This window comes from Anser cygnoides, chromosome 3 (genome assembly GCF_040182565.1).
Source record: "Anser cygnoides isolate HZ-2024a breed goose chromosome 3, Taihu_goose_T2T_genome, whole genome shotgun sequence".
Classification (NCBI taxonomy): domain Eukaryota; kingdom Metazoa; phylum Chordata; class Aves; order Anseriformes; family Anatidae; genus Anser; species Anser cygnoides.
Genome location: NC_089875.1, coordinates 119,073,478 through 119,100,158, shown reverse-complemented (window position 1 = coordinate 119,100,158; position 26,681 = coordinate 119,073,478). Strand labels below are relative to the sequence as shown.

General features: G+C 41.3%; 1 protein-coding gene and 1 long non-coding RNA gene across 2 annotated transcripts in view; one reads left to right on the top strand and one right to left on the bottom strand.

Moving 5' to 3' along the window:
- Positions 1-26,681, top strand: part of PKHD1 (PKHD1 ciliary IPT domain containing fibrocystin/polyductin) — a 256,426-nt gene that overhangs the window by 130,273 nt on the left and 99,472 nt on the right. The window contains exons 45-50 of the mRNA XM_066993217.1: positions 86-221; positions 1,912-2,158; positions 15,070-15,247; positions 15,759-15,954; positions 24,015-24,080; positions 26,042-26,161. Coding sequence (XP_066849318.1) covers positions 86-221; positions 1,912-2,158; positions 15,070-15,247; positions 15,759-15,954; positions 24,015-24,080; positions 26,042-26,161 — 943 coding nt within the window. The remainder of the gene's footprint in view (positions 1-85; positions 222-1,911; positions 2,159-15,069; positions 15,248-15,758; positions 15,955-24,014; positions 24,081-26,041; positions 26,162-26,681) is intronic.
- On the bottom strand, positions 4,810-7,575 carry LOC136790551 (uncharacterized). Its single transcript, XR_010830690.1, has 3 exons — positions 7,093-7,575; positions 6,281-6,480; positions 4,810-5,217 (listed from the first exon to the last, which is right to left on the bottom strand). It is a non-coding gene; the product is annotated as an uncharacterized lncRNA (long non-coding RNA).

The window sequence follows — 26,681 nt, the reverse complement described above, 5'->3', positions numbered from 1 at the left end:
TCCCAGCTACTGCGTCCTGGACTCCTTAGACCTGGAGATTCACATGTTGATTTGTTTCCCATTGCTCTTTGTCTCTTCATTTCAGGATGGAACCTGCATGTCTGCAGGACTGAAAACTCCCAAGAGATACCAGCTATTCATCTCCAACACAGCTTTCAGGAACTTTGATATGAACACTTGCACAGCAATCAGGACCTGTTCTGGCTGTTACCGAGGGCAGGGTGAGTATAATTTACACTTATTTCACAGCGTTTGCACAGTCCTTGGCTGCATCCCATTTCAGATTCATATTTTTAGAAGTTCTTAGCTTCTTCAGACAATCACTAATAGAGATTTCAGCTGAATCCTGTCCTGTGCAATGATGAAGAGGACTGTCCCCAGTTTTGCTTCAGTTATCTTATTACTGTGTTCGCTATAGGTGAGTTGTTCAGAGATAGGTTTTGAGTTATTTGCATGTGTGTTTTGCCTATGTTTCAGTGCAGTACGTAGTTTTCAAACGTGTCATTCTTTTTGCATCACTTCCCCAACTGGGACACCAAGATAACAACTCTTTCCCGTTTGCAGGGTGATGGGGCATAGGAAGGTGATATGAAGCTTCAAGGTAGATACTGTGCACGCTGTGCAGCTCAGATGAACTGAGAAAATTCCTGAGTCAGGATTGTAGTGATATGCACAACAACTCTCAATAATACTTACCTTTTTTAGTGTGTGCTCTTTGCTGACATTGCTGGCAGGCTGAACAAGACCCTTTAGCTGCTCTGCTCTGCTCATGGTCAGGTTGTAAGTTCTTCAGCATTTAGTCAGAGCCACATATTGTACATGTTTTTGAGAAAAAGGTGGCCTTATTTTTGCACTGATTTTATTTTCTCAGTGGGACTCTGGAATGTTTTTTAATACTTTGACTTGTTGCTTCTTCATTTTGGGATGTAACGTTTCAAGAGCAATGATTTGTTTAATAACTATGATGCATCCTCAGACAATTTTACCAAGCTACAACCTCAGGCCAGCCTAAACCTTCGGTGAATTTGCCTAAGATAATATATGTAAACTAAGCATCCTTTTGAGCTTTGAAGAAGTACCCAAAGGCTCTTTGAAGAACACTCCAACTGCAATTACCTCTTAAATATATTTATATATAAACTTATACTGCCCTACAATAACAGAGAAAAAGACTTCAGGAGGTGAGTGAGATCAAAGGACAAGAGGAATAGTAAAATCTGACTCAGAGAGGCTACAACTGACAATATGATAGGCAAATAGTAAACAAATGTGGCACATGAACACTCATGCCAAAGCTGACTTGTTATGGTACATGGGGCAATAATTTTTGGACACTCATGGAAATATTAATGTGTTCAAAAACTTTCTATGCTTTAGCCCACTTAAATAGTCCTCCTTGCTGTATCTGTCAGTGTTACAGTAGTGAAAACATACTCCAGCCACACTTCTTAGCCAAGGCTTTATCCTGCCAGGTGCTGTACATATGCACACACAGATAAGCAGCCCTTATCTCTGAAGAATTTGTCTTATAAACAGGGCAGAAAATATCTATAAGTATTACTGTTTTGGGGATGATAACTTTTGGCAATGGGACTTTTGAAGAGGTTTTTGGAGTCACTCAGAAGGTACTGAAAGAGCAGCACCTGGATCAGAGGAGCCTGTAACAAGTCCTGTCACAGCAGGATGCTGGGCAGGTGGGACCTGGCCAGAACATACAATTCCTACCATCATCTTTTTTTTTTTTCTTTTTTTCTTTCTTTATTTTTTTTTCTGAATTCCCTCCGCTCGTTGACTTAGCAAACATTCTTCCAAAGTGATGGTGAAGTGATGCTAATCTCTTTTTCTCCAGAGAAGCCTTCAGACCTTGAAGAGGTTCGTCTTTGTTTCTGAACTTCTGCTTGTTTCCCCCAGGTGGGTTTACAGTGAGAGCTGAGCATCTGACCTTCACCAACTCACCTTACCAAGTGTCCTTCCCCTTTCCTCACTCTGCCATCCTTGAGGATCTTGATGGATCTGTCACTGGACAAGAAGGAAGTCGTCTCCTCCCTTCAGCAGACATCCTTGGGGCTTCATGCACAGCCAGTGCCAATTTCAGTCAAGCTTCTGGTGGCAGTGTTTGTGGCAGGGACCTTGTTTTCCACCGTATGTCTCTTCATTTGTGAGTAACCATTCCTCTTTTGAAAAACCTCACTTGCTATGTTTTATATTGAGAGAGCTGCTGTGTCTAAACATGATACCAAGACACTTTGTTGGGTCCTAAATGAGGTCAGGATAAAAGCCTGAGCACTGGCATACAATACTCCGTGCTGTTGTCCACATGATCTCTGGCACCATTTTTGGTGTGACTACTTGTTCTTGCCCAGACAGTTCCCAGGCATGATTTTAGTGACAGTACAGGGACCATTCCTAACTGGCAATTTGGATGTAGTCATCACGGTTTAGATGAGGGAACTTAGCTGTATGGACAGCTACAGAAATTATAAATACAACTTGGCCTCTAAGCCAGAGGACAGTCTTTGGTTTATTTTGTTTACTGATTTGGATATGGTCTGTCCAAACCTGATTTTCTTCCAAGGTTCTCAGCAAGATTCTTATCTTTGTTACCCTGGTTTTCTATCTATAGTCTTGATCCTCTCTGGAGACAGTTCTGGCAGCGTTAAGTTGACTTTTAAATGGTAATTGTGGTATATTGCTATTTTGTCCCTCTTCAAATTACCAGAGGGATATAAATGGGCTTTTGTAGTACTGGGAATCCAGCTCAAGGTGAACACTGACACTCAGATGTTCAAAGGGAGATTGATGACCAAGCCCCAACCACAGTCAGAGATTTAGTGGGTGAATTGGGAACTTTGCCAACATTTTCTGACTGCTGAAATATAAAGTAGACATAGATCATGAGAACACCTCCACTGGTGATAAGATGCAGAAAAAAAGTTTGAATTTAATTATTTTTTAAGTCATGCTCTGAGGGTGTTTCCTTTTATACTCATCGTGAGAGATTTCCCTAAAAGTTCCCAAAGGATAGGAGGTCATGAATAGGTTAGTTTTTCATGTCTTCAGCAGAATATTTCTGGCATCTAATTTCATTTCTTTGTAAGTTCCATAAGCATTTTATGATTTCATGGGCCCATCTGTCATGCAATGAACAGACATATTGTACAGAAGATATAATAACTTCATGATGTATTTAATTAAAAGAAAACTTTCTGGTAGATAATTTTCTGCCATTCTGTTGCAGCCATGTCTCTTATCACAGAATCATAGAATGGCTCGAGTTGGAAGGGACCTCAAAGATCACCCAGTACCAACCCCCTGACATGGGCAGGGATGCCACCCACTAGATCAGGTTGCCTAGGGCCTCATACAGCCTGGTCCTGAATACCTCTGGGGATGGGACATCCACAGCTTCTCTATGCTGTTCTTTGCTTTCTGTGAGGTACATGTAGTCAGATCAGCATGTAGTTCAGATCATCAAACCTTAATAGGCTGACACAGGCTCATAGACTAAGCAATCTGTTTCAGTCTATATGATTGGCTCACTATCAATATTATGGAATCAAACAATGGTTCGAGGGAGACATGAAACTCACGAGTAAGCTTTTGTTACTGTGGGAGGCAGGGCTTTCTTGACAACTAGTTAATTGCTCTTCTGAATTAGTTAAGATACCACTTTCCACTTGATTTCAATGGGCACTTGTGATAATACTACTGTTTATAGACTGAAATGGAACAAAACAAAACAAAACAACAACTACATTTCTTTGTTTTAAATGGTGGAGGAACCCAAAGCATAAATGAACGAATCACTTTGTGGATGAAAGCAACTACAGTGAAATTGTGATATAGCTCTCTAAGCTTATTCAGCACTCAAATATTACGGGAATGATTTGGCAGGTGAGCCAAAAATTCAATGAGTGAAGTCAAATTGAGTTAAGACATAAAAACTTGGTTATTTTCCTGAACAGCATGTATAGTCACCATGTGGATATTGACAATGTGTCCTATTATGGCTGATGGAAACCTGTGTCCTTGATTTGGTTGCCCATGCAGAGGTGTCTGGTGACATTTAAAATCCCCTATGATAACTTTGTTTGTCACTCTGGTGGCAGAAGATCAAGGATCTCTTGCAGGCACTGTATCAGATCTGCCATCTCACTCTGATATTTTGGATTCCTAGAGACATTTTAAACAACTCCAAATGCCTGTTTCTCTGGTTCTTCTCTTAAGGGCCAGTCAGCCGAATTGCTGTTTGGGCTTCTCCTGGCTGTACTTACTATGATGTTAGTGACTGTAATGGGTATTTAGTTAACCAAAGCACATACAAACATCAATAAACAGTTAGGTGACTTAGTCCTAAATTGAATGTCAAGATTTTCCTCTACCTGCCTTCTACAGTGGTTTGGGGGGAAATAAGATGTATGCAAGCACAGGGAGTGTTTGTGCATATATAAGTGCAGTGTGTCTCTCTTTTTTACTTAGTTTTAAATCCATTCCGTGTTTCATCTTTTTTTTATTATTAAAGGATCATAATGGTCCCTGGCACAGTTTTGGCCCATGACAGCTATGACACTCCCAAGTAATTTCTAGGTACAATTTAGGGGTCAACATGACCTATGTACTATTTCCAGTAGGGCAATTTGTATGTGTCCATGTTTTTTGGAGGCTGGAGAAGTTATATTGTACGAATACGGCTAGGCCATACCATGTGGCCTCAAGGCCAAAGGACAGGTCACATCACCAGTTAGCTTACCCATAGAGGTGTAGCTGCAGGTCTGTGTCTGACTGCTTACATACCCAATGAATGGATGAGACAGTTTTGTTGGAGGAGATCTGTACGGATAAAACCATGCCTTATGATGTAAGCTACATGTCTGCTTTGCTGGTATCTCTTTGCTCTCCCATGCCTACTGTAAGTTTGCAACAGAATGTTACTTTTAACCTTTTTTTTTTTTCTTTTTCTGGAGACATAAAAATTGTTCTGGAGAGTTCAGCCTCCTACTTGTATCGTCTTATATCCCACCTTTGTAATAACCCAATCCTGAAGTCCAGCTCTTCCCACTGGCTCCTGAGTGCTGTCCCAGCAAACTTCTGTTGCTCCACTTGCCTCCCCAAGCTGGATTTGCTCTTGCCTTTGAGCAGCTGGCAGCTAAAGGGATCCAGTGGAGAAATACTGCTTAGCCAAGTACTTCCACCACTTCCGTTACGCTGGAGGAATTCCTGGCATAAAAAGGGAAGAAAAAAGGATTTTTAGTAATCTAAGTACCACTCTTGTTTTTCTTCCCATGCTCATCTTCCCTTCCCAGTGCTCCACTCAACGTTTCACTTTCTTTTCAAAGTATGAGTCTCAATCATTATCCATTTTTTGCCATTTCAGGTTCATAGTACACAGGCAGCAATGTTGAAGTGCTCTGTCAGAGCACCGTTATTAATTCATTTCTATCTTATAACTCATGTTTTAGAAGAAATATTTTTTTCCTTTGCAAATAGGAAAAAAAAAATCATGTGTTCCTTTGAAGTGGAAAACTATATGACTTTCAGCTACCTGCAGGCTTTGGATGTGCTTATTTGTTTCAACTAGTGAAAACAAAAGCCTGCACTAAATTAAGTGTTTGGAATTGTTCTGATTTAACAAAGTGTATTGATTAGATGGCAAAATACAACTATGCTAGTTGTCTTTCTCGACCACTTATGCATAAGGTCTTATGCAAACTACTTCCCCTTCTAGCTTGTGTTTACCTTGATTATACAGACTGGAGCTCTTTGCTCAATAATGTGTGGTTGGTGTAGCTTCTCACAATGTTGCCTGTAGATTTGAGTCCGTTTGGGCATTGCCACAATATATACTAATATTTCATGATAGGTAATGTCTTCAATACATATCATTCCTCCTTGCATTGAAAGGGGGGTAAGGAGCAAGTACAAATATGAGTTCATCTGCACCATTGTGATTTGATCCCTTGTCTAAACTTTGTCTTCCCTGTAAGTTGCTTATGAGTTATAGATAATCGTAGAATCATTAAGGTTGGAAAAGACCTCCAAGATCATCTAGTCCAACCATCCCCCTACCACCATGATATGATCATATAAGTGATAATATAAGTGACTGAGGTGCCCAGTCCCCTAGATATGATTTATATCAATCTCTTATTTCCAGCAAGTCTCCTTCCTTTCCTTTCCTTTCTTATTCACCTACATAAGCTGGGAGTCAGTTTGTGTCAAAGATACTTGGCAGTCCCAATAGCCAGCTGCTAGTCTGCCCTCTTGAGGACTCTGTACTCACCAGAGTAACCTGAGAGACTGAAAACATCTTCTCTGTGCTGCTTCCAGATCCTCTCTTGTGAGTAGCTCCTACCAGCCAAATCACTGTCATGTTAAGTTGAAAGACTGTCAGCAGGCAGCCAAGCAGAGCAGGCAACAGCTGGCGTTCAAAGCAGTGAGTCACGGAGGCTTCAGTCACAGAGACAATGCTCCAAAATGGACCTGGTGGAGAAACAGGGTGGGGAGTGAAAGGAGCTGGAGGGGATGAAGGATGCAAGTCAATTAATAAAATTTCCACAGTGTGACATGAGGATGAGAGGGTGGGGAAGAAAAGGAAAGGGTGAATTTTGTCCAGATGTATTTGAAGAATGTTCACAATAAAAAGGGAATAGTTTGGGATTAATACAACAAAACATGACTAGGAGCAATTGGCAGAGGTTGAGCAGACAGAATAAGAAAGGCTGGGTGACAGGAAGAATTTCCTAGCAATGCAGTCTGTTGGATTCATCTAATGTCAGTAAAAAGATGAAAGTACTGTTTGGGTACTGTTGCTTGGGTTTCTTCAGTTTCTGATAAGCAAAGAATTACAAATTGCTGTGGAAATAACCCTTCAGTGGTGCTCTACCAGCTCTGGAGTACGTGACCTGTTAAATCTGCAAGTTGCTAGTTCCTAATTGTTCTTACAATTTGTGCTAAGTCCCTGCGGTTGGGAGAACAGAGGACAATCAAAACCAGGGGTGCAAAATGATATGCAAGCCTCAAGTCCAAGCTTTAAGCACTGAAGCCACATTTGCTGATCATCAGACTGAAGTGTTAGCACAAGAGCATCCTCACTTTGATATGATGTCACACTGTACAAGGAGAAGATTTCAGGCAATAGCAATAAGACCATTTCATCTGCTGTGCTCAGTAGCTCTCTCTTGCCCTAGGGTGATGCAGTCTCTGTGCTCCTGAATAAATAGTGTGAGGTGCTTGGCATGGTGGTTTGCTTTTGCATCCCCCAAAGACTGGACTCCAGATCCAAAAATCTTAAAGGTCTTAAAGGTAGTTAATGGATTTTGAGAGGGGAGTCCTGTTATGGCAAGGAGGGAGGACAGAAAACAAGCAAGCGGTATGTGGTGACCCTGCTTGAGCGGGAGTTTGGACCAGATGACCTCTAGGGGTCCATTCCAAGCTAAAACATTCTGTGATTTGCTCACAGAGGAGGGAGACAGCTTGGTACACCGTGGTTACCTCTGTCGCAGCAACCTCAGGTTCATTCCCTGACTCTGAGGGCAACTGCCAAGTCTTGACAACAGCCAAGTTATTAACCTTCTTAGTCTCCAAAAGATCAGGCAAGTTGCATCAGCACTACCTTTTGGGAACATTCTCCTGCATGGGATTTGTCTGGGATAGGACTGGTTGCTGCAAGCCAAAAGCATGTCCAGTACCATTTAAATAAGTTAACAGTAAAATGTGGACAACTGAAAGCTAGAGCCCAACTCTTTATCTTTGTGCTCTTTAATTTACTGGAGTACAATAACGTATTGGCACATTTTTTTTCTTCCCCAAATGTGTTTAGAAAAATGATATATATATATTTGTTGTTGGAGAAAAACCCGTGGAACCCTTTTTGTTGTTGTTATAGAAGACAAGAATATTAAGCATTTATTGACTCTCTGTCCTGAATTTCTTCACCCAACAACTTCCAGGGTAACTGGGACCCATTTCCAAGCCTGCATTGCTGTAACAAAAGCCTTCTCCACGAAGTCCACTTGAAAGTTAAACTAATGTGTCACTTAAACACCCTTTAAAGAGGGTTTTTATGTCTTTTAAAAATGTAATTGAAGCTTATAAAAGTCTTTATAAATTTATATGTGGGAAAGTTATTGAGTAGTCTGAAGAACAGCTTATGCCATGGCACAGCACAGCATGGCTGCAGGCTAGATACGGCTGCTCCAAATGCCACTGCTACCCATATTAGAGTGAAAATATGAGTCTCTATTAATATTAAAACAAATTTTCATTAAAAAATTGTCATAACATGATTAAGTGACTTTAAAAGTTTCTTCATATTATGCATAATTTTTACAAGAGGAGTGCATTAGAATAATCGGCAGCCAGGCAGCACCTTGCGGCAAAGGGGACTCCAAACACTTTGCAACCGCACGCACCAGAAGGAAGTTCACCTCTTGTTCCTTTTCAGTTGCTTTCCCCCTCTCACTGGGGAAACCTGGGACTTGCTCAGCACTAGTCTTGTAGTTCGAGCCCTTTATTGCTTCCCTCTTCTTAATCTGCTGCAGAGGAAAAGATTAACTTCTTCTTTATAGCCTTAATTCTTAAATCTGGTCTAATATCCTCTCCTGTAGTGCATGCATTCAGTTGCTGCAAACCCAGGCGCTGCTGATGGCTTAGAGTGAAAAGAATAGCATACCCCCTACCTCCGTGTCTTTGAGTCTTGAAGAGAGTTCAAATGGTTACTCTAGTTTTGCTTTTCCTTTGATATTGACTTACTGTGGTGCCTTCAGATGAACACCCACCTGCTGTGAGACACCCTGACTGTCACCGTTTTTTTTTTTTTTTTTACTCAATGTGTACATGCTCAGTTGCTCTCTGGTTAAATATCTTCCCTGTGTACACGACTGGATTCATACATGGGGCAGCATGTGCGCTCACTTGGCCTCGTAACCCGGCCTTTTTCAAGGCTCCCGTGACATAAAGTGGATAAGCAAAATAAGCAAATATTTAGTAGTTGGCTGTCGAGTGTTCAGTCAACCAACACATCAGCTAAGCTTCGGAGTTTTCTCTGTGTCATCCCACCAAAGCAGCTGAGAGAAATTTGGTACCCAGTAGAGGATCCCCTTCCATTTATCCTACAGCCTAGGGTGTTGGAAAGAAAGACAGATCCTGCACAAGCTTGTGAGTGAAAAAGATAAAATGTGTCCCTACGCCTAGCCCTCAGCTTGACTATTGGCTGGGGTGTTCCTGGGTGCAGGGGGAGTATTTAGCATTGAGGAGGCAGCTGATAGCCCTACACTTTCTTTGCTTGCAAGGAAAATGTTGGCAAGCTGTTGGGATGTTCTTAGGGGATGGATAGGTCCAAGCTATGTCTGCCAGCAGGAACACGCTATCATAACCAAAGAACTGTTAGTCATAAGATCTTATGAATTTGTAGAGGATTGAGTGGGCAATAGAGGTGCAGTAAAAACATGACCAAAGTATGTGCATCCAAATCTTTAAATCCATGTTGGGTGCTTCAGAGCCCTTACCTTATGTGGGATAAGTGGGGTGACAAAGTTGTCATCTACAGGTCTTTGCTACACTTACAGTGCAAATATGTTTGAACTGCTTGCTTACCAGCCACGTTACAGCTCAGAATTTGTACCCAATGTTAGTTTTCCTTAAAATATCAGCCTGTAAACTGTAGAAGCTGGGGAACCGATTTAAGAACAAGGATGACTTAGGTAGAAGCCAGCAGTAGCCAACTCAAAAGCTGCCTTAAAAGAAGCCCTCTTAGCTTGTCATTCACAACACTCTCTGCTCCTGGGAGATCACCTCAACTCTTCTTCACTTCAAATTCAGAAGGCCTATTCCATAGAGGCTGCTCAGGATCGGGGACAACAATCTAGTTACTTTCCAAATGACCCCTGCTTGCAAAAACTCGTTGATGGGAAGGATTCCTAATACAAGGCAGATTTGAATCAAGTCCTTCCTCAACAAAGATGTATGCATTTACTGAAAGCAGTGAAAATTCTGATTCTTGGCAATTAAAGTAAAATGAACCATTCTTGGGACTAGCATCAAACCTGTAAAGTGTTTGGTATGGCTATAATTTGGAATTAGCCTCCATTTGGCCAACAATAAATTGGACTGTTGATATAAACATTTGGTGTCCCATTTGAAGTTAGATGCTATATTGTTTCCTGTTTTAGGAGAGGGATAATCATAATGGATTATTACACAAATGTATCAAACAGAAAGCATTTAGAGCTAAACACAGCGTCTGCCTTCATACACACAGATATGGACCCTTAGGATAAGTAAGCTAATGGTAAACATAAACAGGAGAGTTAATATTTGTTCTGCTTGATGTTGTTGACTGGTTTAACAAATCCTTTGTGGGCCATCTATGTTGAACAGTTCTGCACAATGCACTTGAGCTAAATTACATAACAGTTTATATGATTACAATTGGTAAATTGTTACTCAGACTGTAAAGTCCTATCTAGCAATCCTGCCATATTTCTAGAGCAAATTGCTCCTTAATTGAAACCTGCTTCAATATAAAAATACAGCCTTTTCAATGAGTCATCCTTTTTTTCCCCTTACAGTTTGTAAAGGCTTCCAGCAGTTTAAAGCGAGGGTTAATTTTGCATTAAGACCATTGCCTCCTAGTTTCTTTCAAATAAAGCCAGGGGAAGTTCAGGGGAAGGCTCTTTCCTCTGATAATGAAGCTCTCCATGTTAATGATGCGTGCAGGCTCCCTCAGATCCTCTGAATTAGAAATACTCGCGTGTGCGAGCGCTTCTCTGCTTCATTAACATTAAGGAGAGGTAGATTGGTGGCTATTTAGGGCACAGTGAAATCGCTGGCTATTTAGGGCAAATGGAAATGGTGCTAATTGTGGCTGGTAATTCCATTAGTAGGATGCTTCCATTTTGGTGACTGTTTGGCATATAGGTGAAAAAAACAAGCCTGCTGACATCCTTGCAAGGAGAATGTAGTATCAGGCTCATTGTTTCCTTGTACAAGTTTTCTGTGCAGAGTTGCAGAGTTTTTCAGGTGCCCCCAATTTTTTTTTATTTTTATTTTTTGGCGTGGTGCACTATGTCAGGAGCAGGGCATGTGATAGTGGGTGCAAGACACGTGAAAATCAAGGACACAGAGTTCCAGGGCAAGGAAACCCCAGAGGTTTCAGGCCATAAGATGCCAGGCAGTCTTTCTCTCTGTCTCCCTTTCCTTCCTATGTCATGAAAAAATTCAAAATGAAGGTCAGGGAACCCAGACTATCTTACTGTAAGCTGTGCAAAGCTTTCCTCTACAGAAAACCTTTATGGCTTAAATTATTTATTTATTTATTTATTTTTTCCCAAAATGAAAATTCCCCAATGAAGGCTCCTGGAATACTGGAAAGATGTATTTCATTTAACTGTACCCATCTAGAAGTTAGCTGTGTAGTTTAAGATAGTTATTTGAGGTGACGTTATAACATCACATCAAGGTCATGTCCAACTATCTTGGATTCACATTGCATTCACTAGTCAGGGAGTCTGCCAGGCTAGTGTGGCATCCTAAATTTCTTACAGACAAATCAGTGGACTTGTATCCCTCCTTGCACCCCAGCAGGATTGCCCCTTCCTGGCTTTCTTCTCTGTCTTTATAGTTTCTTGGAAGTACTGGGAAGAAGTCCCCGAGATGAGTGGTCAAAGCAGTCTCATCAGACTTCTCCAGCAATGAAGAACAAAAAGAGTAAAGAGCAAAAAAGCAAGGATCTATACTGCACAGAGGATGCATCAGAGTCTCTGTCACTTATTGTGGCATTATACACCTTTGTAACTCAATCAGGCAATTCCTGGTGTGCAGGAGAGTTTAATGTTGCACCACACTATATTTGGTATGCCACTGCTGCTAAAAATGTTTTCTTGAATACCTGTGCAGGTGCTGATAACTGTGGCAATAATGTGCTTGTCATTTACTTGCTTAATTAGCAGCCTAATATCCTGGTCCAGTTAATGCCTATAAGAGGAGGTTTATTAGTAGTACGAAAGCTGTTTAAGCCTTATAAACTCCTTCCAGTCAGTTTCATTGGTCTGCCAATATCTTCTGGTTGAGTGATTCTTTGCTGATTCACGCTTCCCCTGTTTCCCACTGCTGTTTCTCAGCTGAATGTTTCTGGGTAATCAGAAAGCCCTTTGCCAAAGTGACAGGCAACAGAATAGCAAAAAAAAAAAAAAAAAAACCACCCTGATTTTAAAAGAGAAAAAAAAAATCTGCAAGCAACCCTCCTCCAAGACAACTGCTACAGTATTTTTCTATTGTCTCTGCAGCAGCAAGGGGGAGCTGGGACAAAAATAACATGTACCAAAAGTCAAATTGCAAGGTGACACGAACTTTAGCATTGCATGTCTTGAATAAGGGGGCTGTATCCAGTCTAAAGCACTGAGTAATATGCTAAGAGGGGCTCTTCTCCCAAGCATCGAGTGATAAGACAAGGGGAAATGACCTCAAGTTGTGCCAAGGGAGGTTTAGGATATTAAGAGAGATTTCTTTACTGGAAGGGTTGTGTGACATTGGAACAGGCTGCCCAGGGAAGTGGTTGAGTCGCCATCCCTGGAGGTCTCCAAGAAACGTGTAGCTTTCGAACTTAGTAGCGTGGTTTAATGGTGGACTTTATTACTAGGTTAAAGGTTGTACTAGGTGATCTTAGAGGTCTTTTCTATCCTGGATGATTCTAGGATACCTAGTTGAGAGCAGATATTCTGATAGTTAGAAATACCGTTTCAGATACAATAAAAAGACTTTATTTTTAGCTCACTGTCAGCTCAAATGCCAAAACTGACTAAGTGGACTAAAGGTGAAATCGTCAACTTGCCTTGATCCTGCAGCAGCGTTTGATTCATGCGTAAATCTGCGGCATTCATCTTTATGGCAGAATCATGGCCCCAGGGTACCCTGGCAAGCCAGCAAGGCTTCTCCTCTGCTGGGAATGATCTGCAGTCCTAGGGCATGTATCCCTATCAATTCCCCACGCATAATATGTAGAAATGCAAGAAGTAGGAAAAAACTTGTGAGTTGTGGTTTTGCAGCTGAAACCACAATTTTCTAACAAGCAGCCCTAGTACTGTGGGGGCATGGGATGGGAGATGTTGGTGATGATGGGGTAAAACCCTTTCTAGAATGGGAAGTCTTCAACAGGAATTGTGGATGCTGCCATCAGAGTTCCTCCTGTATTTGTAGTGATTTAGCCAGCCTCACATTAACCCCTTTGCAAACCAACTGGGATTATGCTCAGGATAGGAAATAATCTCTGCCAGTTTCTACTGAGAAGGGTGCCACAATGAGATGCATCAAATTCTCAGACAAGCTTAGGCAGTCTGTGCATGTATGTGCAGTAAGGAGACAGGGAGGAGGTTCTTAGGCTAGGATTTATTCTTCCTGACTTTTGATATCAGAATGTGATTTCTCATGTGGAAGTCTTGTTGCACAAATTCATTCAGGTCATGGAGAAAAAGCAGCTGCAGAGAACGTTTTAGCCCACCTCACGTCTGACATCCTCTGGAGGAGCTTGATGCTCCTTGTTGCCTCTAGAGGGAGCAGGTATGACCGTAGTTCAGTGCTTAAAATTAAAAAAGGTAAATTCCAGCTGCCGTGACTTCACTCTTCCTATGTCTTTCATATATCATGGGCCTGGGTGTCGTGTACCAATTTGAGTGAAACAGTATTTTATCACCTTCGGTCTTGAAGTATGGGCTACTTTTTCTCTGTTGATATTTAATGTGAGTGGCATGATCCACTCACAAAATAAGTCCATCTGTGTTGCTTTATAAGTCAGTAAGGCCTTCTGTGGTGTCTTTGGAAGCTGCTCAAAGACCTTCTCGGTCAAGTTCCAGATGTGGAGCAGTAGCGCTGTGTAGCTAACCAGAACATAGTTTAAACCATAGTTTGTATCTGTTTCAAGAGCTGTTGCAAGTATGCAAGATGCTGAGGATTGGAATTAAAATCTTTGTTTTAAAACAGCTTATGATCAGACATGCAGAGACGATGTTCAATACCTGAACATCAGAAAGGTTAGCGGCCTTTCATCTTTATCCTTTTCTTCACGCAGTTTGTTGGCTTCAACAAATGAATTCCTGAAAGCAGAGTATTCTGTATTTTTACACATTACATTACACAGCCTTGTATCTTAGGGAAACTCACAGTAGTACTAGCAAGAAGTTAATCTGGCTAGAAGCTCAAAAATCAAGGTCAGTTTAGCATAATTTGAAAAAAAGTGTATGTGCAGGAAAAAGATGGAGTCTGTACCTGGAGAGGAAGCAGTGTAAATTTTCGGCCATACTCAAGGCAGGTAGTTATATCCATTCCAGCCTCACTGCGTTATTTGCTATTTTTAGTAGAGAAAGGCCCCCAGCTGTCTTAATTTTAAAGGGTTTTTAGCCATTCAGGATATCATTGCTATTGGTGATATTTTCAGGAAGTTTTTCCTCTGACTAGATTGGATAGGAATTAGAAGAGGAAAGAGCTAGTGAAAAAGGGTGTTGAGTTCTCATTTGGATGCTCAGCAGACACGCTGTACTAAATGTTCACCCACTTTATGAAGTCTTTCATCAGTCTGCAGCAGCCCCAGCTTTGTACTGCATGCTGAGCCAGGCACAGTGCAGCATTTTTAATTATACAGGATTTTCTCACCTTCAGCCTTAATAAAACTTCTGACTGCTTAAGTAGGACTAACCAGGAAACTCTATCAAACCGTTGTATGAAGATGAAGATCCTGGAAGTTGGGCCTGAGGATCATGAGTCTGGTGGATGGGGTAATATCCTGACAGTACAGGAGTACAGGAGTTGGTACCCTGGCTGTTGCCATTGCTCTGCTTTGGCACAAGCCTTGCTCCTCTGTGCCTTTTATCTTCAACCCTTTGTCTCTCTTTCTCTCTTTTTATGGCTCTTCAGGCAGAGATCGTTTCTTACTGTGTTTGTAAAGAACTACACAAATGAAGTCACATTCTGAGAGAGAGACAGCATATACTACTGTAATTCAAATAAAAATAGAACTGTAAAGGTTGCAAAATGACAGAGCTGAGTAAAAAAAAAGGGATTTTTTTTTTTTTCCTACAGAAAAGAGGCTCCAGACTTTCCCTATAATTTAACCGTGACTGACAGTAGGAATAAGACAACCACAGTCAATTACGTCCCTGATACTTTATCAAACCCATATGGCTGGATGGTTCTTCTTTTGGATAAAGAGACTTACACACTGACATTCGACAACCCTTTGGTCAGCAAACAGCTCCAGGTAACACAGACAGTTTTTATAATTTCTAAATTATATTTGGAAGAGATAGTCATGCTTTTATCTTTCTGGGTGGGCAGAGAGAGGAAAAAAAAAGCGTTAAGTGCACTCAAAAAATCTCTCTATATTTATAGGCAGGGTTTAGATATGACGACCTAGTCCTGAAGCTCTCAGAAGTGACTTGGAGTAGGAATAAGATTTTGGACATAGTAGATGAAAGTTCAATGTGTTGCTAAGAAATTTACAAAATTCATATTATCTTGAGACATATCAAAGGATGGTTTTCAGAAGACATAGTTCTTCTGTATCTTTTAAGGTGACAAGGGAATTTTATCTGCATTCACCATCACCTCCTACTTAATTTTCCCCACTCTCTTCCATGTTTTCAGTACGTGTTTTGCAGAAGAATATGTTGCACATGTGGAACATCATCCTCTTTATTCCTGTTATACTGTACTCTGTGGAGCTATATTCACAGAGACAGATGTGTTTATTTTGGTTCCCTCTTCTCTAGTATTCAGTGACATTTAGCAACTTCACAACTGGGAATTACTTGCTGGTGGAACACGAGGATCTTCCTGCCCATCCTGAGGTTATAGTGTCCTGTGGAAAAAGAACTGGACAACCACTCCAGTCACTGCCTTCCTATGGTCATCACAGGAACTGTGACTGGTACCTTGACAGCAGACTGAGGAAGCTAACCTACTTGGGTAAGTGCAATATGAGGGATATATTGTACATTCTTGTTCAAGAATGGTGACAGAGCTAATGTCTTTTCAATTAAAGCCCCCAGGCATTAAAAACCCTTAGACACAAGAAAGTCTTTAAATGGCCTTTCAATAAGCATGCAGTCCTCCAATAAGACCAATCAAATAGGTAAATGCATGCACATCAGGTTGGTGTCTATCTGATCTAGCTGATGCCTAATCTATCAAGAACAGGAATGTATCATAAATAGTGGGTGAGATGACATCAGTTGAATTTGAATTGGTGTTTTGGAGAGGAAAAGGCATTAAGTTCCACTAATGATCTCTGGTGTCAGCTGGTCCCATATCACATATATCATTAATAAACCATGTGCAATCTATCTAGGATAAGCCCACTGAAAGCAATAGGATTACTGAACAATGTCTTTTCTTGTGACTGTAAACTTTCAAAAGCATCATAAACCTTCACATCTGAGAGTGGTGGCTTTGTACACTGGATCATGAAGTATGGTGGTCTCTTCTTTAAGAAATTCGGGTATTTAATGATATTTATTAGAATTGTCAGTACCTTCAAATTTAATTTATTCTTTTAAGATGTGGACAGTTCCCATAATTCCCTTTTTCAAGCAAATTCTTTTCTAAGGGTCTAAGTTCTCTATGTAAAAGGCAAGGTAATGATTTTTGCTGTCATTAATAGTAGTAGAATCTGGAATCACAAAGGCACTTCTGTGCCTTTGAGAAGCATAGCTTATCATTCGTGTTCATCATACAGGGAAACTAAAGTATCAAGATTCTGATTTTCACAGGAACAGGGAATTTTGTCACTGATCTAATCCGTTCATTTTAGTGAATTGCTTTTGATTTACACTGTGGAGATGGCATGCAAATGGCTTTCTCATATAGGATCTGCTTAGAAAAGAGCAACTGGAACAATCACTGGGAGAGAAGAAAGGAAAACATGGCTGGAATGAAGGCAGGTAGTCCGCTAAACAGTCTGACAGCAATAAAAACTGAGGAGAAATGAGGAAGCCTATCCCTTAACCTCAGTCTGAGGGGTCATACTTGCCACGTCTATCTCTGGTCCTGAGGCCAACTGGTATTGCACAGCTTGTGTCCATACAGCTTAACATTTTCTCTCTCAAAACAGGCTGGATGCACCCAGGCTTCAAATTAGGAAAGATCCCTGTCCTGTGCTAACTCCCAAACCATAATGGTCACCATCTGGGAGAGTGCACCAGTCTGGGCCAAAGCTGTGCCAGAAAGTTGGCCAGCAATATTGCCATGCAGATTACTGGGAGCCAGTTCTTAGTCCCATAGCTTGGCCTTGTTTAGTCTGCTAGTACGGATACAGCTGTTGAGTAGAGATCATGTTGGGTATCCACTGGAAAAAATACTGCTTTTTAAAAATTATTTCAGTTGTCTCACAGTGCAAATTTGTTCTTGCAAATATGAAAGTCAACCTTTTTTCAGTTTGCATATCCTGAGTTGCAGTTTCATAAATAGAGCAGCATGGGAAATCTCAGAAGATGCCTGTTTCTTGGCCTCTTTTTACAGTTGAAAATAGAGGCGATGATGGCCTTGGGAAGACTGGGAAAAGGTGATCAGGCCAGCATATATCACTCTTGCATCATAGATACATTCTTGTTCCTCATTTGCCTTCCTTTCATTCTGATTTTTATTATACGAAGAGCTCGATGTTGTTTCTCATTTTAATATAGAGAGAAACAATCACCCAGAATACACGAGGGAAAATTTATGAAAACACCTAACATGTATAATTCATGCTATGAACATTTTCAGCCAGGACTTTTATAGCAGTGAGATCAATAATTCAGTGTTGAGTACCTAATATCTAACACTGTTGGTAGGGTAGAAGTCTGAAATAAAGCGAACAGATTCGTAGCCCTGGTGTGCCGTTTAATTTCTCTCCTAATCTCTGTGCAGGCTGAGAGGGTGAGGATAATTAGCCATCAGAGCAGACTCGTGGCATGTGGTGGACTTTCCATCACTCAAGGTCCTTAGATGATAGTTGGGCTTCTTTTCAGAGAAATATGCTCCAGCTCTGTGAGAAGCTATTAGAGTCCTCATGGGGCAGGATTCATGCTCCATAGGAGGTCGGGGAAGGCTGCCACAATAGTCCCTTCTGGCCTTAAAACCCCACAAGTCCACGCACCAACCCAGAGAGGACAACGCTTGAAGGCCTGGCCTTCAGAACGCTTTCCCGCCTAACTCTGCAAGCTGTTTTTATTTTTTAGTTACATTTAACTATATGAAATAATTAGCCCACTAATTAATCCCGTTTACAAGCTTTGTCGGATTCTTCAGCTGTCAGTCATGCCCGAGCCTGGGGCCGGCGTTTAGTCTCAGCTCCCTCCTTCATGTGACTTGGTCTCCATGGCTACAGGCTGCATCTGCTGACACCCCACTCTCTATTTACTGCTTAATTAAGAATTTCACGCTCAGCCCTTATCTGCTGCTAAGAACAAGAACACACTGTTAAGAAACTCCAAATTTAGGCTGCTGCACAAGGAAAGCCTTTCTTGTAGTCCTGCCTGTGTGGAGCCTCTTTAGCTACCCTCTTGGCAACCGTGCTGCCACCCTTCAATCAAAAATCATTAAATGGGGCAGAGATAATGAGCATGTAGCATATCAAAAGGAGGATGTTTGCTCGGGCTAAGGAGGAAAAGCTGTAAGGGCCCATAAGCAGCCGCCACTTCAAAGGGAGAAGGGGCCGATAAAGAGTCATTTGTTCCTGTTTGACTTATGTAAAAGGTCTGGTATGTTGGAGGCCCGTCTCGCAGACGCGGATCCCCCCTCTCGGTGCTCGTGTGTCAGCAGCCGGGCAGCTGGGCGCAAACGGCATCAGCCCAAGCATATAATCACCCGACCCCGCGCCCACAATGGGCACTTGTAGGGGGTGGCCGGGGGAGGGCCGGGGGACAATGGGGACACAATTATTGCAGCTGCTCGGGAAGGCCATCATTCTTCCCGCACAACGTCGCCGGCCCTGGCGGGGCGGAGGGGAGAGCTCCGGCGTATTATTCATACGCTGACTTTTGGAAGCACTTTGCCGTGCCGGTGGGGTTTCGACAGCTGCTTGTGTCCCGCTTCGTTCTAATAATTGTACATTCTGTCAGGGGTCACCTTACTTTTGACCCTCTGCCTTTGTGCCCGCTGGAAAGCCTTTTAGGGCAAACGGCGGGGAAGTGGCAGGGGTGCGCTACATCCAAAATTAACGTCGGTAAATACGTATCAGATGCCAGCTCATTCACGGGCAGGCTCCCAAATTCACACAGGGGGAAAAAAGGAGGAGAAGGGGAGGGAAGACCCGATGGTGGAGAAGATATTGTTATTCAAACGAAGCAGGCAGCTGAACGAAGCCACCTTGGCCGGCAGCTCGTGTCCGGCTCAGGCGCTGTGCACACTCCCCCTGTCCAAAATTGCCCAGCGACATGCAAGTGTTTCTCTTTGGGGAAGAAAAAAAATGTCTGTCTGACACAAAAGGCAAGAAAATGTACCGTATGGAGGGGATTAAAGGAGTTAAGTTGCCCTGATGTGTTGCATGCTCACACTTTTGTAAATGAGACCTTGGCGTGGCACAATGCAAGGGAAGCTGAATGGGGAGAAATAATCGTAATGGAGAGTGTTTCTGCCATGTGGGGCACCTATGCAGAGATCTTTTAACAAAAGTGCTTGCTGCTACCTACATACATCAACCCTGTTAACCAACCCACGAGTTCTTTTGAAAATAATCTAAAGAGAGGTGCTCCTCAAAGGTCTGTGATGGGCTCCAGCATGTGGCTTCCTCAACACTGATCCATTGTGGCTCAACCATGTTTCAGGAGGGTGGCCTTCCCATGATGTGACCATACTGTATCAATAAAAAAAACCACCATTATTGTAACAACAGAGGTGGAAAGAAACGTCACACTGGGACATCTGGGATATTTTTAGGAGAAATATCCTGTGTAAATTACAATAATAACATTATGAGCTTTTTAAGTCTGTTACAAATACGAGCATATGGTACCACAGCATGGTACTGCTCCTTGGTTAAGGTCTCTGGGCAATACTGGAATTGGCTAAAAACCAGAGAGATGTTGTTTCCTTTTTGTTCACTTTTGAAATGTTTAAACCATTTTCTTTTGGAATAAAACAAAGTGTTGGCTTGCTTCATCTCCACATCCCTCTTGGCTTTTTTTTTTTTTTTTTTTTTTTTCTAAAATTGAACCGCTTGTCACAAACATTATTGCAAACATCACTGAAAGGATTATCAAACTTTTTATTTACCCCAAATACATTTTTCAGTAGACACAGCTTTTGCGGAGACAGGTCATCCTGCTGACTTTGCTCGGGCTGCTCATGTGTGAGTTGTTAAGAAAGCCTGAGGCCCAGCCTCCTATTACTGCTGTGTCAGAAGCAGGTTTGCAGTTTCTGTAGTTGTTCAAAAAATAATTTGATTACACTTATTGTCTTTCTGAATTCCTAAAGAGCGATCTCACTTCCGTTTTACTCCATGGGTTGTTGTATCTGCTTTGTATAGGAGAAAAACAGGCTCTTAAGAATGGTTGTTTCTAGTATTAGAATAAAGAAAATACACAGAGAAATTTTCTTCAGCCTTGTTGCTCAGGGAAAAAGGGGAATCCCAGGTAAAAGACCTGAAAATTGTGTTAATTTGTTTGAGGGGACTAGTTGTATAGGCATGACTATTCTTCCATCTCGATAAAATTCACCCCACATCAGTTGTTTCAGCAGGTCAGTTGCAGAAATAAAGAAATGCCTCATAATCCTTTCAGGTATGCTCTTTCGACTGTGTGATATCTGCAGGAGGAATTTTGTGCCTTCATCTCCATCACTGCAAATACTGATCTGCTGTAAGCAGTCTCCGCTAGCCCAGATCAGTCTCCATTAGCCCAGATATATTTTACATCACTTCTCCTCACTGCAGTGTCCCCAGAATACCGTATTTCTGCGTTCCTGCTCTAACAGTCCCTGGCAGATGATGGCAAAATATCCTATCCCAGCTTCTCCAGTTTCTAGAGGTGTGTCTCACCGTGTTGTTGATTGTGGTGTCTAAAAGTTTTGATTCGCCTGTGATGTATGTTAGCCCAATTGATGTTAAATAGCAGAGAGTTGCTTGTTATTTGTAAGTCAGGCTATTGGAGCCATTTATCCTGGTTTCAGCCCTTCCTAATATCCACAGGCAAAATTCCCTGTCACTGCAAAGCTGATAAAAGACTAGGTTGCTCCTCCTTCATGTTCACTCAAGGAGCCCTAAACCAGAAGAAAGTTACTGGGAGTATAGTCAAGAAGGCCTATATTTATGATTCACAGCCCAAGCATCCAGGAAGAGCTGTAATAAGACAGAAAATTGATGAGCCTTATAAAGGTTTTATACAACTAAACCCTGGAGCCTTATAACTAAATTTTGTGAAGAGTCACCTTAATTCAATGTTTACTAATGATGTCCTTCGTCTGTACTGCCTATATCTCTTCCTGTCCTGTACAGAAACAATGATAACATACTCAATGGCAAAACAAAACAAACAGAAGGACTGTGTCACTGTGGTCTTGATTATTCTCCAGGCCTGTATCTTTCCTTCTTTGATCAGTTTTCGTGAGTTTTTCTGGGAAAAAGCAACAAAATGCTTCTGATTCACACCCATTGCACTTTAGAGTCAGTTGACATTAATAATTGTGCAAGTGTCAGGGCTGTAGAGAATTCAGCCCCACATTCCTGCATAGGGTATCGATGGCTTATAATGGTTTGAATTGTCACACTGTGTGGTTGGATGCCACTTCAAATATGAGAGTCTTCTGTTCTGCATCTGACTCAGAACATGGCTGCACCTCTTAACTGTTACTTTCTTCACTGTGTAAGGGGACTGAACCCCTTTATGAGATCTATATAGCAAATTGATCAGATTTTATGCCCCCTGAGGATTTAATTAGAAGAACAGCTTTTCTCTGAACAATACATACATCCTTAATTAGACGATTGCACTGTAGTGCCTGCAAAATTAAGGGGAAAGAAATAAAAAATGACAAAACTTATTTATTGAAAAAAAGATAACGTCAGGGCTTGGTTTTCTCACTTTTCCTAACACTACTGTGTATTGATGTAACACCTTTGGTTCCAAATTTGCCCTGCTATAATTGACAAGATAAGGAAGGCCACCATAAATAGAAAACAAAAGATCAAAACTGGCTTTTCGAGGTAGGTTATTGTTGTTTGTGAGCAACCTCATGATCCCAGACTGCTGGTCTGAAGGTGCTACTTTGTCTTTCTGGCTAGCTGGGGTAGCCAAGAGGAAGAGCTCTGCCAGAGAGATTAATTTCATCTAATTCCTGTATCTAACTGTAGTTGTCTAAGCTTACCCTGCCCTCCTTATAGTCGAGAGAGGGGGAGAAAGGTACCTCACTATAGAATATTTCATCCTATGTGTATAATAAGATGGATGCATAGCTCTTTTGAGATACCTCCAGTGATACTGTGAGAGTTCAGGCTGACTAGCTTGTCATCATTTAATGTTCAGTGAGAAGTATGCCCTTCACAAGGGGTAATTTTGGGGGAGATAAGTACCTACAGATGAGTGTTGTCCAAAAGCCAGATGAACAATATGCTAAAGACTTTAAATTAGCATCTTCGTGTCATTTTTTCCTCTCAGAGGTTCACCTTGTGGCCACCCAAGGACACGATATTGTTCAGTTTAAGCCCTGTGTGATGATTTCGGGCAGATTGGCTTGAGTGAATATGGATCAGACAACAGCTACCATCGAGAGAGAAGGTGTCACTGAAGAACAGGGCTGAGGCACCTGATTACTAATTAATCAGACATGAGAAAACCTCATGGAATCAGTTTCTATTTAATTATGGAAGCCTCATTTGGCATAGGAGCATATGCTGCTAACTCAATCGAGTGCTTTCAACTGACATCAAATAGTAATTATCAGAAAGAATCAAGTTTTTTGATTATTCATACTAATTTATTGAACACTTAAAATTAATGAACCTCAGTTATTTTAAATTTGCTCAGTTGCACTGGGAGAAAAGGAGGGAGGTAGGGAAGGGAGGCTCTCACAGTCTGAGTGTACAGAGACTTGTTTAAAGATAAAATAAGTAAATTACAATATGGCATGAAGTCCCATCGGTGGGTTGATACACGTGTAGGAAAGTTCCTGGTGTGTTCTGGAACTGAGGGAGGTTCTGACAATGGCTTTATTTATACAATTCTTCTACCCCCCAAAAAATCTTCCAATGGTATTTTAGGGTCATCATAAGGGGTTGGACAGTGGACAGGAGATTTATGTGTTTGGCAGAGTGTTTCTATTTTAACCTACGATTGTTCCAGTCTGGTGACTGAAAGGAAATGCCTTTATATGCCACTGGAGCTGAAGAAGAGGTAGCCTTTTAGCTGGGTCTGAAGCAGTTTTCTTCTGCTCCTCTTAGTTTGATTTGCATTATCCTGGCCCTTCTCCTGCTGACAATGAACTGGCAGAAAGGTTACAACTGTGATAATTGCTTCTGACCTCTTTTCACAGCACAGAACACAGGGTCCCTGTCTTCAGACTATAAAGTCTGACTAATTAAAGCATCTCTTTTAGATACCAGATTTGGGGGGAAAAAAAATCAAAACCAAACTACAAAATAAAAGCTGTAATTCGCTGTTTGAGCCAGTTAATACATTATGCATTCAATGGTGTAATATTGCTTGTGTTAGTGGAACTGCTGTGGATTTATAGTGGGATAAATGAGATTCATGTTCCAGCTTAGAATTTCTGATTGTTGAATGTTTTCTTTTAGCTGTTTCTAATGAGTTGTCTTGAGACCCTCAGTATCTGTAAATTAAAATGTATTTGTTTAATCCCTTTGCAAAGTATAAAAAAGACAAAAATGAGTAGAAAAAAAAGGCATAGTTCCTAAAAAATCTTGCTGTTAGAAATGTAAAATGTTCTCAGAAAATCATACGTAGCAATTATTTACTGTATATTTTTGTTTGGTTGGTTCGGTTCGGTTAATCTGTAAGGCCTTGCTGTAATTCCCTTTAATTCTCCGTTTTCAGTCACAGGAGCTGACATAATTCAGGTCACACTGAAAGAGAAGGAAAGAGTCACTTTACCTACATCAGGTGCGTGACAGTCTTTTGAAAGGTTTGGTCTGGCAGCCACGCTATTTCCTTTTTACTACTTTTTCAGAAATATATTGCCGTATTTCACTTCAATATTTTGTACATCTATCAACCCAACAGGGGCTCTTGGCATTCATTTAAGCATTTCATTGAGCCATATCTACCATTGCTTGTGATAAATGTGTGATTCCACATTATAAAAGACTATAAACTTTTGTTAAGAAATATCATACGAGATCAGAAAGGTCACGAGGAATGTAAAACTACAGTGTATTTTAGTGCTCCACAGTGATCTTAGTGTAATAGTTTGACATTACTGCACAGTTACACATTGAGTCAGACAGCATAATACACCAGAGATGAGGAAAACCTCCAAAATTTGCTCTTAGTTTCATAGCTGCCTTGCTGTTTATTAACGGCAATAACGATTTATGTAGCAATAAAGCTTAAAGATTTTTTTTTATAGAGCATTTCCCCCTGAACAGATAAGGAAACAAAGACCCAGCCTTGAAGAGCTCAACCTGGAGTTAATTTCTGTTTCCCTATGCTGGCAACAGAGAGTTTTTTTACTCCACGTTGTTATTGAGTGGCGTCTAGTCCACCGCATGTAGGCATGAGCTTGCCCCTATGTTTTCAATATCTAAAGGAGCCCTGCTCAGGAAAGAAAAATGCCAGAATTTCCTTCACAGTTGTAGGACAGAGGTAGGTGCTTGCAGAGGCCTCCAGAGGGAGGCCCTGTCTGCGTTAGTGTAGGGCATGCTAAACTTAGTGTGTAGGACTTCCCCGAAGGCTTCCCCTCCTCTGCTGATGGCACAGCAAAGGTAGGCAATTAATTTATAAAGACTGTTTTTTCTAAGGGCTAAAAAGCTTGTGAGAGTTGATTACTCCTTCCTTCCTTCCTTCCTTCCTTCCTTCCTTCCTTCCTTCCTTCCTTCCTTCCTTCCTTCCTTCCTTCCTTCCTTCCTTCCTTCCTTCCTTCCTTCCTTCCTTCCTTCCTTCCTTCCTTCCTTCCTTCCTTCCTTCCTTCCTTCCTTCCTTCCTTCCTTCCTCCTTCCTTCCTTCCTTCCTTCCTTCCTTCCTTCCTTCCTTCCTTCCTTCCTTCCTTCCTTCCTTCCTTCCTTCCTTCCTTCCTTCCTTCCTTCCTTCCTTCCTTCCTTCCTTCCTTCCTTCCTTCCTTCCTTCCTTCCTTCCTTCCTTCCTTCCTTCCTTCCTTCCTTCCTTCCTTCCTTCCTTCCTTCCTTCCTTCCTTCCTTCCTTCCTTCCTTCCTTCCTTCCTTCCTTCCTTCCTTCCTTCCTTCCTTCCTTCCTTCCTTCCTTCCTTCCTTCCTTTCTTCCTTCCTTCCTTCCTTCCTTCCTTCCTTTCTTTCTTTCTTTCTTTCTTTCTTTCTTTCTTTCTTTCTTTTTTAAACCTTTCATACTTTAGCACACACTGGGAATTCAGTCTGTTTTCTAGAGCACTGGTGGAGAAAAATGCATGAGAAGAGTTGGTGCTTTCTGGTAGAGTTATTTACCATTTCGATAGCCTGGTTTTGTCACCAAGCAGAGGTGACTGGATTTTATTTTCACTTGTTCATTTTAACTTTGTGTTCGAAGTGCTCAGAGCTTTGGATGGTGTACATAAAAATAATGAAGTAGTTGTGAAGCATATGCACAAAGCGTAATATAAGCTGTGTGATGATAAACCTTAAGGTTTGCTTAGTTTTGTTGGATCCCAAAGAATTTGAGTCTGTTTTTCAGTTATCTTCCTGCCCTTTAGCTCCAAAAACATGATTCTGGGAAAGATTTTTTTTTTCTATTGGGAAACTTCTTTTAAGGATGGAAGATAACAAAAAGCAGTTACTGTTGCTTCATCAGTGAAAAAAGGAGGATGTTAATACCACAGATGCTTAACTATCAAAGAAATGATAATTCTTCCAGCTACTGAAAATGATAATGATGTCTTTCTATGTCCTGTTTTGTAGTTCCTTCTGATGCTGTCTTGAAATGGTCGCACCCAGAGACATGGAAGGATGTAGAAGAAGGCTGGGGTGGATTCAACTGCAGCATCCCAGGCCCAGGGGAAGATGTCATCATCTTACCTAGTAAGGAAGAGGGGTTTATTTTCTCTAGGGTTGCTGGGGTCTGTGTACATTTGGATAGGTATTTGTGTTGCAACGTATGCTCCTCGGCACTGAGGTCCATTCTAGTGTGTGTGGGGTGCCACATTTGTTCCTGGTCATGTTGGACTCTTGTCCACAGTAAAGAAGTGTGATTTTTGGAACAGAATGGTAATCATTCTTTTCTGTTTACACATATATGCAAACATACACACACTTACTCATACTGATACTCAAGCTTAATTATATGCAGGGACTTTACTTCAGGAGCAGAATCACAGGTAACAAAGATCTCATCTCTTGACATACCTTTGCATTTTGTGCAGGGAGCATATTTCACATTTCTACAGTTTTCCATTCGTATTGCAATTCCCAGTATCAGTGATAATCTCTAGGTCGGTTTGCTGTGGATGCCTTAGCCTACATCTGTATTGTAACCTCAGAATTAAGTTATATTTAAATATTGACTCAGTTTACAGTTTTATTGCATGAACACCCTTCTGTA